Source organism: Sander lucioperca, chromosome 9 (assembly GCF_008315115.2).
Source record: "Sander lucioperca isolate FBNREF2018 chromosome 9, SLUC_FBN_1.2, whole genome shotgun sequence".
Lineage (NCBI taxonomy): Eukaryota > Metazoa > Chordata > Actinopteri > Perciformes > Percidae > Sander > Sander lucioperca.
In genome coordinates, this window is record NC_050181.1 from 3,492,061 (window position 1) to 3,507,987 (window position 15,927).

The 15,927-nt window shown below is 40.2% G+C and overlaps 1 protein-coding gene across 5 annotated transcripts; it reads right to left on the reverse strand.

Annotated features, from left to right (window-relative positions):
• Positions 1-310: 310 nt before the first annotated feature.
• On the reverse strand, positions 311-15,888 carry LOC116046126 (phosphatidylinositol 4,5-bisphosphate 3-kinase catalytic subunit alpha isoform). 5 transcript variants are annotated; one of them, XM_031294345.2, is made up of 21 exons: positions 15,603-15,888; positions 13,933-14,348; positions 13,458-13,667; positions 13,099-13,349; positions 12,489-12,734; positions 12,183-12,268; positions 11,968-12,073; positions 10,780-10,932; positions 10,281-10,415; positions 9,933-10,057; positions 9,696-9,777; positions 8,961-9,125; positions 8,691-8,794; positions 8,268-8,439; positions 6,571-6,677; positions 5,259-5,380; positions 4,577-4,655; positions 4,205-4,375; positions 3,907-4,024; positions 3,657-3,808; positions 2,926-3,196 (listed from the first exon to the last, which is right to left on the reverse strand). In XM_031294345.2, the coding sequence occupies exons 2-21, from the start codon at positions 14,282-14,284 to the stop codon at positions 2,926-2,928; spliced, it is 3,207 nt and encodes a 1,068-aa protein (XP_031150205.1). In that variant the 5' UTR covers positions 14,285-14,348; positions 15,603-15,888. The 5 variants fall into 5 exon arrangements, with proteins under 5 accessions (XP_031150207.1, XP_031150205.1, XP_031150204.1 ...); XM_031294344.2 differs by having other exon boundaries at positions 15,444-15,888; XM_036005317.1 differs by having other exon boundaries at positions 15,315-15,888.
• Positions 15,889-15,927: the final 39 nt, after the last annotated feature.

A 15,927-nucleotide genomic window follows, 5' to 3' on the forward strand; every position in this document is an offset into this window, starting at 1 on the left:
AATGTTACTTTTAGCTTCTTCCCTTTTTTATTTTAAAATTTTTTTTACTTATAAGTCAAAGTTCATGACCAATCTTGAAACTTTATACATACCAGTACGGTTCACCCAGTAGAGTCTTTGTGTGTTGTTTTCTATGGCAAGATTGAGACAATAGAAGATTGCACAAATTTAAGGATTGTTTACATTCCCAAAGCCTTATCCCACATGAATGTCAATCTTTATTACAAAGAACAACAATGCAAAAGTGCCTTGTAAATTACAAACATTTTGACCGACAAAACAATGTAATAAAGAAAAGCCTAGTAATCTATTTAGATAGGGAGAAATGTTTTTATTTAACAGTACAATAAATGAATGCATACAGTTTCTTATCAGACATGGTCATATGAGGATGACAAAAACAAGTATTTGATTTGATAATTATGATATACATATATATACACAGATGGATATAACTAAGTCTGGTTCTTTTTTAATCATGCAGGGTAGCTTCTTCCTCCGTATTGTGCTTACAGATCTCCACTTGATTTGAAGACTGACTAACAACAGCATTAAGTCGCTGTCCTTCATTCAACAATCCTCCTCTGCTTTATCATTCATATCGTTTCAACAACTAGAAGCTGTCTACTGGGTTTTGTATGAGGATGGAACATGTTATGCATGATTCCGCCTTTTAGTTTTTTTTGGTTAGCAGTTACATATATGAGTTTGCTTACATTTAAAAATACAAAAATATATTACCTCTGTGGTTATTCAAGGAAAGCATTTGCACATGTAGTAGCAGTTATCAGTATCTGTTACCTTCATTGTGACTTTGTTGTACCTTACACAAGTAACAAGGTCCTTTCTATACATCAAATTCAAGTAAACATCAGGTCAAACAAAACAAAGAAAGTAGATATTCGAGGACCTCATGCATAATGCAGTGTGACAAACAGAAAACAATAAGTACAAAGGGAAATAGCATCATTTAGGGAGTTCTTCCGTAAAGTATATGAGGTCTAGTTTTCGGAGTTTGGGTCCAGCCCACTGCTCTCTAGCCTTTACAAAAGCACATGCATCTCAGCAGGATCGGTTTCCTGAGCATTTTTAAGTCCATACCAATGTACAGAAAACAAAAATTGGACTTTCAGACGGACTTGAGTGTCCAGGAAACCGCCCTGTTGTGTATCATTTGGTAAAGCTGGAACATTTACTGACATCTTACGTATGTGTCGGTGCAGTGAGCAAACCTGCAAAGACTATTTTTCCACACATAAGGGTGACACTCATAGGAAAGAGGAAGGAAGAAGACACTTGGAAGGTTGAAAAACAATTAACTTCTGTTACTTTTCTTTACCTGGATGTCATGATCTGGGACCATATGGCATATGTGAGGAGAGAGTCTCTTAAATTATCTTAGTATTAGTGTTAGAGAACAAGAGGACATGAGCAAACCTCAACAGAGCAAACATTTTACAGATGGCTTAGATTGAAGCTCAAAATATAAACCTGGTAAAGAGAAGGTAGGGTCCAAAGGCATTTCTCAGTTCTTTTTGTTGGGAAGAAGTAGACAATCCTGTTACAGTGCAGCATTTTTCTGTTCACTGCACACCTGTCTGTGTGAGCATGTCGGGGAGATGCATTTTTCTCTCTGCCTTACTCTGACATCAACTTTTTGTTGTTGTTGCAGTATACAGTACACAGAATCAGAATCACAACTTGCATAGTATAACAGCACAACACACAAAAGGAACACTGCACATAATTTCCCCCTTCAATTCTAGCCTTTATCAGCTGAATAAGACCAATTCATAACATCTCATACAGTTGACCGTCAGGTTTTCTCTAGTCCGTCTGTGTTCCGACAGGGTGGGGTGGATGACTGACATTCGTGCCTCATCATCGGACACAGGATAATACTGATAGACGAAACAAAACAAAAACAAATACTGCAGAGATCAGTGCTACGAGTACACATGAGAGACTTGGAATAGTAGTGACTTTTTTTTGTTTGTTTTTTTACAATAAGACTGCTGAGTAGTGGGGTTAAACATCTAGTACTTTGGCTCAGTAGAAAATAGACTCAAAAAGGAATATGTGCACCGAATGCATACAAGTCTATGGATGTACTGCTATACAAAAGTCAGTTATCTGGCATGATTTCTAAACTGAGTACACGTCATCTGTAGGCTACAAATAAGTCGTTATTTCAGTTTCTTTAAAAGCGTTAAATGCTAGTGTTTAACAACACGACAACACGTCCTCTCTCAGTCCTGTAGTAAGAGTGTTGGTGATTGTTTTTTATGATTGTAAGGGGTAATCATGATTTAATAGGCACACACCAGGCTTGTCATTGTCCCTTTCATTCTGTGTCAGCTGGTCTGGCTGTGTGCGCCAATATCTCCCCCGTCTTCATCAGTTTAAAATAGGTAGTGGAAATAAAGCAGTTACACTGTCAGTTCATCATTAGAAAAAGCCAACTGTGCTCATGGTACACAACTTCATGATGTTCTTTTCTTAATGCTGATGGTTGTAGATGTACTTAAAGGAATAACAAAACAAAAAAAAATTAAATTTGCCCAGTTTGTTTACACAAAGAAGGCCAACGATGTCAAGGTCCATTACACTTGTTTAGTTCCTATGAAGAAGACTGATGAAATATAACTCCACCCTGCCTTCTGAAGTTTATAGTGCAGGGATAAGAAATTCAGAAACTGGTAGAAACAGGAGCATTTAGGCATTATGTCCCTGAATTAGGCCCTTCTGAGCACACCTTTTTTGTGGTGCGCTGGCAGGTTTCAGAGTCACACGCTGGCATAAGTATTAACCAGGCCTTAGTGGGTTTGGGAAAATACCTAGCTCGCTTCTCACTATTCTTTTGATTCTTAGTGTGCTGTTAATGCCACAGTCCTTTACTCCTTTCTTTATGTATTAGTCGTCATTTCAGTTCATGGCATGCTGGCGGATTGTGTGGAAGATCCAGTCCATCTTGGTAGTCCAGCCGCCGTGGTGAGCGTCGTTCATCTGCTTCATGAAGTAGTCCAGGGCCTCCTGCTCCGTCTTGTCCAAGGCTAGGGTCTTTCTGATGTAAGCGATGTCGTCAAATGACTGCAGCTCGGGCATCCCTGAGCCCAGCATCATGGAGAAGAGGTTGATGAAGAGGTTGGCATGCTGCCGGATTGCCAGGTACGCCTTGTAACACATCTCCTGGAACCTGAGGGGGGAGAAGGACACATGCCACTATATTGATGAAGACTGGCGGGTTGAATCGACCGTCCTACACACAGAGTATGCCAGGCAGACACACAGCTGACAACCTTGCAGCCTTACGTTCCGCGGCAACGGAGAGCTTCAGACTTGTACCGGTGGCGCGTACGGTTCCATTCTGGGGAAATGGCTGCACGTGTCCATGACAATGCGTGCAACATTGTGGCTACGTGACCAGTACAAGTCTGCAGCAGTCCGTGGGTGCTGAAAGCGGAATGTAGGCCTGTGTCTGAACCTCCTGGACAGGTGAACTGGGACTCAGTTGCCTGTTTGTCGAATAACGGTTAATAATCGGTTAACAAGGGTCAGACAAAAAAAATCTAAATTAGCATCCCTAAACTCAATCTCCCATTTTGATTTGGCTTTGGTAGATAGTATAACAAACTCATGGGTATTGCTGGTGTTACCTTTCAAACTCCCTTGTTTTGGTGCACTCTTGAGTTCCTTTGCTAATAACAATCAAGAAGTCCTGTGTGAGCACAAAGGGAACGCGTTCTCTCTTGTACCCAAACTTCTTCTTTTTGTGGTCGAGGAAATGGCCAAAGTCTATGTGGAATAGCTGAGAAAAAAATAAGTAACAAATTAAATAATTATTTAAGGGAGAAACAGAAAGTACACATATAAAACATAGAAAGGATATCAAAATGTAATATTTACCTGTCCATCATCTTTGACCATAATGTTGCTATTGTGTCTGTCCCCTATGCCCAGGATAAATGTGGCTACACAGTAGCCTGCACACGACCGCGTGAACAAATCGATGGCCTGGTCGTACCTAAGGAATCAAACAAATGGAAAATACTTTGTGGAGTAGGTTTGTTGACACTACGTTTTAACATTAGTCTTTATATTATCACTAACACCCATATATATATATATGTATATATATATATATACTGTATAGACCCTACAGAAGACTAGAAAAGCTGTATAAATCTCTATTTTTGCCACTCACATCTCTCCCTTGTTCTTATCCTTAAGCCACTGATGCAGAGTGTGGCTGTTGAACTGCAGTGCCCCCTTTAGGCCTCCTTTACACTGAATCTGCATGATGGTGTGAGAGTTCCTCACCACCTCAATCAAACCCACACAGTCACCGATAGACAGACAACCATATGGCAGCATCCTGGGGGAGAAGGACAAGAAACATAAAGAGAGGCAGAAATAATTAGGGCAGCAGTGATGGACTTCATACTAAATGACTTGAGGTGGCTGGTAGGAGTTGCCACTAATCCACATTCAGATATGGAGTGCAGAACATGCAAGTATCCAGTGCCTGTTAATGTGCACCTGCATCCTTGCTGTCATGGTGAAGTGAAGAGCCTACCTGAGATCAAGGCCTTGGTTCTGCCAGATGTTCTCCATTATCCTAATGATCTGCAGTGTCAGCATGTCCTGCCTCAGATCTGCGGAGGCAGAGAGAGACAAGGAGGTGGGTGACAGTGAGGTGAATATTAGCTGCTTAGCTGCTCTTTGATCAACTCCATCATGCATTATGGAGCAGTCAATGTCAGTTTTGTCACAGATGGTGCAACAAAATGCTCAAGCAGCTGCACTAAAGTGTGATTCCAATAATGGGACTTGTTCTTTCTGAATTCCGTGTAAAGAACATGGATGAGGTTGTGTTTGTGTGCCATGATGTGCCCTACAGGCTTAGACTTAATTATGCTACATGCTCAGCAAGAGCTTTTTCAAGTGTATGTGGCACAGATGGGCAAATAGAGATAGAGGCAGCAAGAGAGATACAAGAGGGGAAACCACAGAAATAGAATAATAGTAGAATGGACATTCCTATTCAGTCAACACAGCAGGATGGTCAAAGCAGCGGCCATTTTTATGTATACCGTCGCCATTGCAAAGAACTGTGATCGATCATTCTACGTCTATGGTCAAAACACAGTGCTGGGAGTCATTTTCTTTTGAACTAGTCAAATGATCACAGCAAAAAGTTCAATGTCCGTTCTACTCTCATTCTATTTCTATATGGAAAACAGAGAGACAAAACTAACCATCTCCATTTTTGAAGATGATTTCGTTGTTCTGAAAGAGCAGCTCTGACATCATATCTGGGTTTTCCCAGTTAAGCCATAGAGGTCGCTTGGCTGATGACATCATCCTGCATTCCTCCAGGCTGAAACAGAGACAGGGATATGTTTAAAGAGGAAATGTTACTGTGCTAATGAGTCCTGGCTCAAAACAATATATTCTGATCTGATCAATATCGTCCCTGTCAATATGAATATAGTCTTTTTTTGTGTCATTTGTGTTACATACATACACTTATGATATATATTTATATCTGTACATAGTTGTTCATGTTTACCTTTTTCAGCTTTGTTGTCCTTGTTTTTATCTATTTCTGTGCAAGTACAGTACATTGAGTAACAAAAAACAGAGTCCACTTCCTTTTATGTGTACACACTTAATAAAGCCAATAAAGCTGATTCTGATATATTTAGTATTTCATCTTAACTGATTACCGTGGACTGGGTTTACTGTAAAATGAGGCTGTGCTCTAAGAGCACTTAGTTCATGATGTCCCTAAATATACTTTATCCACACACAAAACACTGACATTTTATTACATATAGTCTGGCACAACGGATGTATGTTGGGACAAAGCCTGACGTGCCAGATATTCCTCCCCTCTCGCAATCTCCACTATCGGGGGTTAGTGCCGTACAGGACGGTTGTGATTAGTTTAAAGAAATACAAACAAGCCAGAGTGTTTTTTACCCTATCCTAGAATAGATAGGCAGTGTAGCCAGACCATACTGCACTGCTTACACAGCGCTGTGGTGATAGGTCTGTCAATACGAGACAATATTACATAAATATGTTGGTATGTAAGGCGAAGCTCTGCTACTTCTGCTACTTGGGCGGAGTGATTTGCTTTGCAGCAAGCCTTTCTGAGAATATAGTTCCCGGTTTGTTTACGGTTAGAAGATGGCTGTGTCTCATGTTACGTTGTTTTTTGTACACGCTGTGACTCTACAAATCACAACATGTAAATAGTTATTGCGTTATTTTGTCACTTATTTGGAGCAGTAGGCTAGTTGGAACCAGTTACCTGCAGGTTCTGTGCTAGGCTAAGCTACCGGTGGAACCGTCAGACAGAGTTACAACACGCACGGACACGAGAAGGGTATGTATCGACTTGTCTTACTCTGGGGGTTACGGTGAATAAGCTAAAGTCCCAATAAGTTGGCGTGTTCCTTTAAGGCTTCAAGATGAAAAGGCAAAATCAATACCTGCAGTGGAAATAAATATTAAATGCTAGCCATATAGAGGAGAGAGTTAGATTAGAGAGTGCTGATGTACCGGAGGTTTCCCAGCTGATGTGCAGGATTCAGTGGGGAGGTAAAGCTCTGCAGGGCATCCATGTAATCAGGCCTTCTCATCTGCTCCACCAGAAACTTCATTTGAACCTTAAAAGAGAGAAACCAAAGTACGAGTTAATAAAACACTAGTTTCAGACAGCTGGCGAGTCACTCAGCCTGGTAAATATAGAGTAAGTACAGTCTCCTTGGTGCTTCTTTTCCGCAGCAAAATGATTAACCTTTCACAATGAGCTGAATGCAGTTTCACAGAGCACCGGTTTTGTGCTGTGCTGCTGGGCGCTGGTTATGTCATCACGGAAAAAGGCGATTACTAGGGGTGTGACGAGAGACTCAGCTTACAAAACGAGACGAGGCACGGGATTGGGTTCATGAGAACGAGATGAGATTTCAACACTGTTTTAAAGAAAACTGAAATGATGAAATGTGACTGGAAAAAATAGTCTTTCATTCAATCAAAAGTCACAAAACTAAAAATGAGCACTGTGAAAGGTTTTGCCACAAACTCAAACGGCTTCTCTCCTGTATAACTAACCTTCTCAGACCTAATAACTGCTGCGCCCCTCTCTCCTCCCAAACCCGTCCCTACAACCTATTAAATCAAATAATTATTCATTTCTTACACTGCACTATAACTTTTATTCTTGTATTTGTATCTTATTCTTTTTTAGCCTGATATTGCAGGACAACCTTTAACCTCAACGATAAATATCGTAATGTTTTCATCTCGCGAAATCTCGTGCTATTACTGATTCAATAATGTTGTATTTAGATATTTAGTTTGCTAGTTAGCTAGCTAACCAATGCATTTGCCAAGACACATCAAAACTATGACTGTCACATGCGCTACTGGCTATAACTCCTAGCTCCTTCTTGTAGCAAGCACTTAAATATTAAACTTAACATTTGTGAGCGAGTGAACACAGTTTTGGATTACTACAAATAAGACTGTTTACTATGTCACATGGCAAATTATTTGAATATTGTCATTATAATATAATAGTGGCCTATTCAAATCAAGGGCCTATATCTTTTAAGGTAAGGCCTTTATTTACTTTATTTTAGCACAATTATAGGAGATAGAACTTTATAATGTACCCTGTTTTATAAGTAATTCCATCATATTCTAATGATGAGCATCCCTGTGCTCAGATCTGCATTCATTTGCTATAGCTGCTCTTTTCACTTCCCTAGAAGGCTTTTATTGTGAAACGTCTACAAGTGTTGACCTTTATTAACAGCAGCTGAACATCAAGAAAGCTCAGCGTAATACAGTCAAACAGAATTAAACAGAACAGTATTTTTGTAAAAAAGAAAACTTAAAGCAACTGATACTGATGGAAATAATACTGTGGAAATATAGATTATGCTACTTTTAGCGTAATCTATATTTCCATGCCAACATTATCACAGGTCACACCTTATGTAAGTAACAGCTTTAATTTAAGAATATTCCATATTCATTTCTGGCTATTACTTTAAGGATCACTCAGTTGTTGTTTTTTTTAAATGGATGGGTGAAATATATTTAGCAGCAAGCAAACTGAAAAAAGGAAGTGTTCAAACTCTATCACTCTACTGCATTGTGGCATCTCTGTGGCCTGATTGGTCCAGATGTTGTCAAGATTGAACTCAATGATTCAGTGGATCACAATTAACAGCTGCCGGCTGTCAGATTACCTTCTGTGCCTCATCTTTTTTCTCCTGTTTGAGGAGGTCAGTGAGATTGATGAGTTTCTCCATGGCCTCCACCTGTCTGCTCAGGTGCTTCAGATACATGCCACAGGCCCGGCAGTACGACTCTAGCAGCAGGCCAAACCGCTGGCTCACTGTCTTGTTGTGCATCTCTGACCTGTACACAGGTAGGCAGGAAAAAAACAAACATTAAGAGGTTTTCTGTGTCCTAATGGGAAATCTGTCCAGCCACACACGCACACGGGTACGCACAAACACACGCACACGACTGACATCAGCTGTCAGGACTTTTTGGAATTCAACGTAATTGGAGACCAGACAGCTGAGTGACATTCAAACATCAGTTCAACCTTTCAAGTCACATACAGCTCAAAATTCTTGAAAGAAGACCTTTTTAAATGAACTCACTTTAAATGCCAGAAGAAGAAATGTCCTATCCTCTGATTGGTTAATGCTCTTTTCAGCAGGAAGCGTGCAAGTGGGTTGTCAAGGTACTGCTCATACTTTAGAACCTGGTCACAGGCACAGAAAACATAGAAAATACAATGAAAAACACAATTTGCCTAAAAAATACTACAAGAGAATATTTAACTCAAACCTCAACCTCCAATTAGAATAACATGGCATTTACATTATTTACTTAAATTGAATTTCAAATGTGATGAGGATACAACACACCTGAACCAGCTGAATGAGGTACTGTGAGAGTTTGTCATCAGTTAAGTATTTCTCAAGGCACTTTACGGCAAACTCTCTGATCATTGGATCAGGGAAGTTGCAATCCAGCAACTCCATGGCTTGTTCTGGCTTGATAGCAGGCCAGTCCTTCAGGAGGCAATACATCTGAAATGAAATAAAACATACACTTACTTCAAATTATATATATATATATATATATATATATATAGCATTCTTGCAACCCTAAAATACATGAGACAGTGTCAATCAATCTATCTATCTATCTATCTATCTATCTATCTATCTATCTAGATATATATATATTTCATATCTCGCTAACAATATATATCATAATATAACATGTTTTCTGGTAATTCCATAAATAAATAGTTATGAAATAACCACCTATTTTAATATTCCTGTGTGAATTAAATACTTGACAAATGAAAAGTATTTTCTCATTTTATTAAGAAGTGCAAAATGAACGTAAAGCGCCATCGAAATGACGGCCGCTGTTTTTTAACATTGCGATAGAAACGATGTAGAAAAATATATCCATAGACATTTTTTATATAGTTTTTTGGCGATATATATCGTCATATTGCCCAGCCCTATCTCTGTATGTAATATCAGCTGAGTTTTATTAGTATAACAACTAAGTTAGGCACACATCCATTTCCCCCAGTGATGTCCTTTAAAATAAAGGTGTGTCAGCAGTAGAAAACCTGAGCTTACCTGTGCAATCTCATCTCTGGAGTTCCACTTCACAGCCAGGAGGATCTTGGGAAGGATCTCTGGCATGTTTACGCAGTGTTGTCTAAAAAAAAGTTAGGAGAGAGAATAAATTAGTTATAACTTTAATGACATCTAGATCAGCCCCACATGACGGTAGACAATGACTTTTGTGTAAAATGTAATGGTTTTGACCCCTCAGAAACCCCCAATAATGGTAGACAAGCGCACACACATTACCTGTGCCGCCATAGAAAGTCTTTCTCCTGCTCAGTGATTTCAGACAACGGGTCTCTGTTACACACCTGGCGTAGCTGCTCATTGTCGGTGTCGGTCAGGGGGTTGTCACGTGCCAGTCTGTTACTCTATGACACCATATATAACACATGTAACACACAGTGTAATAAAAACAATGTCAGCACTATATTGTTTCCCATGAAACTGAATTGAAAAGCTGATTTTAAGTTACTGTATGTGGTGTGAGTGAACTACAATGTGGCGGCTGCTCGGAATGAAAATCACATCTTATGATGAGTCTGATAAGGGGCAACAAAATACATATTAAAAAACAAATGCTTGTTAGCTTACCAAACCAGTGTGGCAGTAATTAAAGCCAAGCTCTCTGGATATATTCCAGTTTGCGTGTTCCTCAATGATGGTCATATCAGGGTACTTGACAGGGCAACTGAAATGGTCAAACTCCAGCTCCAGACAAGGGGTTTCCTGTAGGTTTAGAAAGTGGTGAAAGGGGACAGGTGTTTACTGTGTCAATAATTATTTAAGTGGGATAAGAGGTGTGGATGATTAAATTGAGGCGGCTTAAATCCGGCTCTGAACCCTACAGGTTGTCACCAACTCAATTAAAACTGGCTCATGAGGCTTAAGAGGTCAGTCGCAGACACAAGAATAATATTTGAAAAGCTTTGGCAAGATTATGTTTTGTGCCATGATATTCTATCTTCTTGGGTGTTTCAAGATTCTGGTCCATGTAACTGAAAGAAATCTTCATTGACAACTACTTTAAATCATGCTGGAAGCACTACAGTGAGTGAGCATCATGTTCAGAATGTTGACATTTGCTGTTCACCTTGTTGGGGTTGGAGCCTGTGACGCCGATAGGGTTGAGCAGGTCTTCTAGGCCATGTGGGACAGGCCATAGGTTGAGAGCCATCTTCCCTGCTACTAGTGTGTGGGTGTAGTCAAACAGGTTGATGTTGCCCCAGGCGAGAGGACAGTGCTCCTACGGAAAAATACCAGTAAGATGATGCATATGAAAATGATTAAGAGAGTCAACAGCTCGGGGCTATGGAACAGGACAGGTGCAGTGCAAAACAGGGAAGTTGTTTATTTCCCATGCCTACATTAATCAACTTTGTTAACTGCTTTGGTTTGAATAAAAATCATACAAGAATAGATTGAAATAAAAATTTGAACCAAGCATTTAACCCTAAGGTTTTCATGAAATCAAACCCAGTTTTTGATTTTATTTATGTTCTGTTTTTCTTTCCTTTTTTTTTTTTAGCAATAGCCATTCAATGTATTTGGATTCTGTAATTGCCTCTCTATACAGTTGTTTTCATTGTTAAGTGGCAGTGTCCACCACTACATATGTCATTAATATCAGCCTCGCTGTTTACTGTTCACTCTCCCGTGTCAGAGCTCAGCTGTATTAAGTTACTGCTAATGCAAACCCAATATTTCTGACTCGTGCTACTTCACATAAAAGTGTTCAACTGGTGAAAATCTAAGTGGCTTTTATTGTGAAGCACATGGACACAGGAAACACAATGTATTTGTCCCTGCAGTTATTGTTCATGAAAGATGCGTCTACCAAACATGACATGGCCATTTTTGGTACTTTTAGACAATAGATCAGTTGTATCTATTGCAGAGTAATGAGACGGAAGCCACAATGACTGTTAGATGAAGAGCTGCAGATGACAGGTTGCATAACTTCAACTCATCAGCTAAGTAATCAACTTTTTTCACTCTGCCCTGCTGTTGTCAGATTGCAGTTGCTCATGACATGATGGAAAAAGGCTAATTAGTGATTGACTTCTTTATTAAAACAATGCTAGTTTGTTTGGCTGCAATGCAAGCAGATACAGCAGTTGCTCTTTGATATATCTTTTAGGAAGAAGCTGCTCAAGGAGTGTTTGTCGTAATATTAAAACACATTTGTAATCACCACCAGACCAGTGTCCACATTGTTGTCAAATCAACCAAAGCTGAAAACTTAAGCATTATAACTTTAATGTAGCATTTCACTGCTAACCTCTTTAGCTCCCTTCCTTCCTTTCACCGAGCAGATGGAGAGGCAGAGTCGGGCAGCACAAGGGATGTCTGGAATGTACATGTCGTAATTCAGCCACTCGTTCCACCTGGAATAAACAGGGAAGGTACCATTGACATAATCATAATCATCACATTACTGTTGCAAAGCAGAGCAAAATCCCAGAGTATAGAACATTGTTCTTTACTGTGAACTACCTGGGGTTCGAGCAGGGCACACGCTGGGTGTTGACATTGTCACACAACTGCTCTCCACCGTGGTATATTCCGGTCCTGACGTAGATCTAGAGCAGCCACAAGAACAACAGTTTATATACTAATCCATCGAGTGATGAAGATATCTTTCACTGCATTTCTGACTGTATGAAGTGAATAACACTGTGCACCATCTTCTAATAACCTCCAAGGTACTGGAGATGTGAAATTACAGTCAGAATGTATTTTTGTCAAACCAGAACAAAGCAGAGAAGCTATAAATAAAACAAGATGAAGTAGTCATAGCACCTTGTCAATGTCTCTGATGTTGACATTGACGTAAGTAGCGCACAGTATCCTGATCCTCAGCGTTCCGTTGATAGTCCAGAGAGACTTGGTGGCTGTTTCCCCATTCATGTAGGGTGTTGCTGTGGATATTCGCCTTGCATATGACGGCATGGTGAAGTTGTCCATGGGCAGCTGGGAATACAGGCTGTCTTTTGCCATTAGCATCAAGTTAGGCATCCGTCCCAGCATAATACAGCTGCGCACATACTGTCAAGGACACACAAAGTGACATGTTGAAGTAGCCATGATTGTGACATTTTGAAGCAGTTCATACTGTTTGACATTTTTGAAGCCATTCATGCAATTTCTAGGTTCATCAACATGTAAATTACTGGAAGTACAACTCAGCAATAACTGAAACATTCAGTACTTTGTCCTTATATCCTGTGATGTATACAGTCTATTCTTGAATAAGCACATTTTACAGGCAGCACATTTTCTCATACATTTCATTTTATGTAATGAATGCCAAGCACATTTGTGTTGGATGATTATTTGATGTGAAGTGGATCTCTCCGCCTCTTAGTACAATAGCATCAGATGCAGCAGAGGTAAGATTAAATTAAATTACCTTGTACTGACTCAGAGGGTATTTCTCCAGCAAGTACTCGTCACAGCCACAGACTTTGAGAATGTACTTTCCCTGATACTCCTGTACACACATCTTTAACTGCTCCTGGGAGAGCAGCATGCTACGCGTCTTCTTACGGATGGCTTCAGCAATCACCTGCTCTGGCACATAGTCATGGTTGATCTTCAGGGTATACTTCTGCTTGTCATTGCTGGGTGACACAATAACCCATATGACCACAATGATTTGACCTGAGGGAAAGAGAATAAAAGATCAAATTGAAGAAATATGATATACATTTTAGACATTGCATTTAGACATTGCAAAATATATTTTGATCCCAGAGTAAAATGTCTTACCTTTATCTAGCTTGTTATAGATGTGCCTGGGAAGTTCTGCACAGGATTCTACATTGGGAGGATATACGTACAAAGCTCTGCTGTGGGGTCCGTTACTGTCTCTAAGGTCCACAGCCTCTTTGCAAACATTTAAAATGTTCCTTCTGAAGTCCTGCACTTCTGAGTCTTTCACCAAATCAAACTCACATATAGGCATTCCAATTGCAAAACCTGAAAGGAAAAACAAGTGCTTAATTCACAGTGTGAATTCCCCCGTTGTAGGATTAATAAAGGATTTTGAAGCTTAATAAAACATGTTTTTTTGCATTTTTCATGACGTGAAATTTGAGCCTTGGAAAAATACAATACGCATGACACAATATGACCAGTTAAAGCCAACAGTATTGTGTTAATCCTCCTCACTGTCATTGGTTCTTACAGTATGTTACTGTACAGTAGGGTGTTTTCTAACTGCATAATAATTCATAGACCATACCTATCTCTCTGTTGAGAATTTTCTCTTCCCTGTTGCCAACTGGCTCAATGACTTTAAGGAAGGCCTGGAAGAGCCTAAGATCGCACAACCTCCTGGTCTCATCGTAAAACTCCTCCCGCTCTGCCTCTTGGGTGACACTGACAAAGATGTAGGAGCTCTCCTCCTGCAGCAGATTGTAAAGAGGATACTTCCTGGCCTCTTTGAAAAGCTCATGCTTGACTGTGATCAGCGTGGCTTCCCGGAGGCATTCCAACGTGAGAAGCATGCCATTTGGCAGAAGGCAGTCGACCAGTATGCTGGGGGGCATCAAGTGCATACCCCATAGTTCTCCTGAGGAGGGCCTGGGAGGCATGGTCGTGCCAACAAATCCGCTATTTTCAGAGCCTGGTAATTATCAGATGAGCGATGTCAACCAACTGTGAGAAAGAAGGAAACAGAATTATATAAGAACCACTGACCTGTGCACAATCATGCAAAACGCTTTTGGTAAACATTTGACTTTCGCGACGCTAGAGTTGCATAGTGACAGCACGCTAAATGCTACACACTCCTAAGGGTGCCCCAGTTTAACATAGGTTGCTATTTTTATTTATTTACTTTCGTTCAGTTTGACAGAGGAGTGGTAGCGACACATTTTGTTTTCAGTTTAATGATCTTTGTTAATAAAATAATGTTGGAAATTATATCCTTGATGAAGGAATGATATCGGTTTTTTAAATTTACCAAAATGTATTGTATTTTAGCAATATACTGAAAGCAGCAGAAAAGCAGCATCGTTATGGCGAATATTCAAAAACGTTATCGCATATTAATTTTCCGCGTATGGTGCAGCCGTTTTTTAATTATAACGTTAGCAAGTAACCCAACTATATCATAACGTGTCATCACATCAGATACAAAAACTTCAGAGTTGGTGTTAAAATAACTCATGCTAACTTAAAGGAACCGATAAATGCCAAGAGATGTTAAATAAAAGGACTTCAACAATTATGTTAAACATGTTAACGTTAGCTAACCAGCATTACCCACACGTTAGTCAAGTGTGGCTAATACGGATACATTATAGCTAGCTGTTAGCCAGGACTTGACAGTCACCTCGACTTGTTTGTGCTGTGCTGCTGGTGGGTTTACGTTAGGTGTTGTTCGTTAGCTAGCTAGCAAAGTTCACTAAGCAGACCAATGTTATCTACAATACGTAGCTAGCTAAACCTCGAGTGAGACATAAGCCAATGTTAGTCTGACGTTATTATGGGTGCGACCCGATAGATTGTCGCGTGAGTAACTGTTCCAATTAACAGGAAAGGCGAACACACAACAACAAAAACAACAACAACAACAACATATATAAAGCTACCTGTGTCAGATAGCTAGCTAATGCCAACCGGTTAGCCGCGAAGCTAGTCTGCCAGCAGCACAATCATTAGCAGCGGCTAGCTCGGGAAGTCTCAAGCAGCGGTGCTAGCTCTAACGTTAGTCCATCCAAACAATGACACTGAGGGGTCGGGACAAACCCGCTGTGGTGGAGAAGAGACGCCGCTAGCTTCCAGTGGTGTTGTCAATATGCTGTAGTGGAATAAGTCTATTATACTTCATGATGTTCTTCATCGTGCTGTCCCGAAAATAAACTGCACACTTGGGTAACTGTTAGCTAGCACGCTAGTTCCACACACTCAGCTAGCCTGTTCGAAGGCTGCTAGCAGGCTCATCATCATGGACCGCCCTCCCACACAGAGAGAGTTAGCTGCTGGAGAAAGCAGTTTGTCATGAGATGAGACTGGGAAGGGAAACCGCTTGTCCACTGTTTTCTTTAATAACACACTAAAGCCTCTTAAGAAATTCCACGAAAGAGCACATGAGAAAAAACAGTGCCTAAATTGTTCTGTTGCTACAGACCATAGACTGTACAGACAGTCGCCCAAAGCACATCCTGTCACCAGTACGTGCGTAGAGAGAGCCCCCAGAAAAAAAAGGTGGAATGAGGAAAAGTATTACTGA

Excerpts from the sequence above, each read along its gene's own strand:
- LOC116046126 (XM_031294347.2), bottom strand. The coding sequence starts at position 14,284 with ATGCCTCCCAGGCCCTCCTCAGGAGAACTATGGGGTATGCACTTGATG. Across the intron at positions 8,440-8,690 it reads TTCTTCTTCTGGCATTTAAA|GTCAGAGATGCACAACAAGA; the intron begins GTGAGTTCATTT and ends ACCTGTGTACAG. Across the intron at positions 5,381-6,570 it reads CATCAGCTGGGAAACCTCCG|CCTGGAGGAATGCAGGATGA; the intron begins GTACATCAGCAC and ends TCTCTGTTTCAG.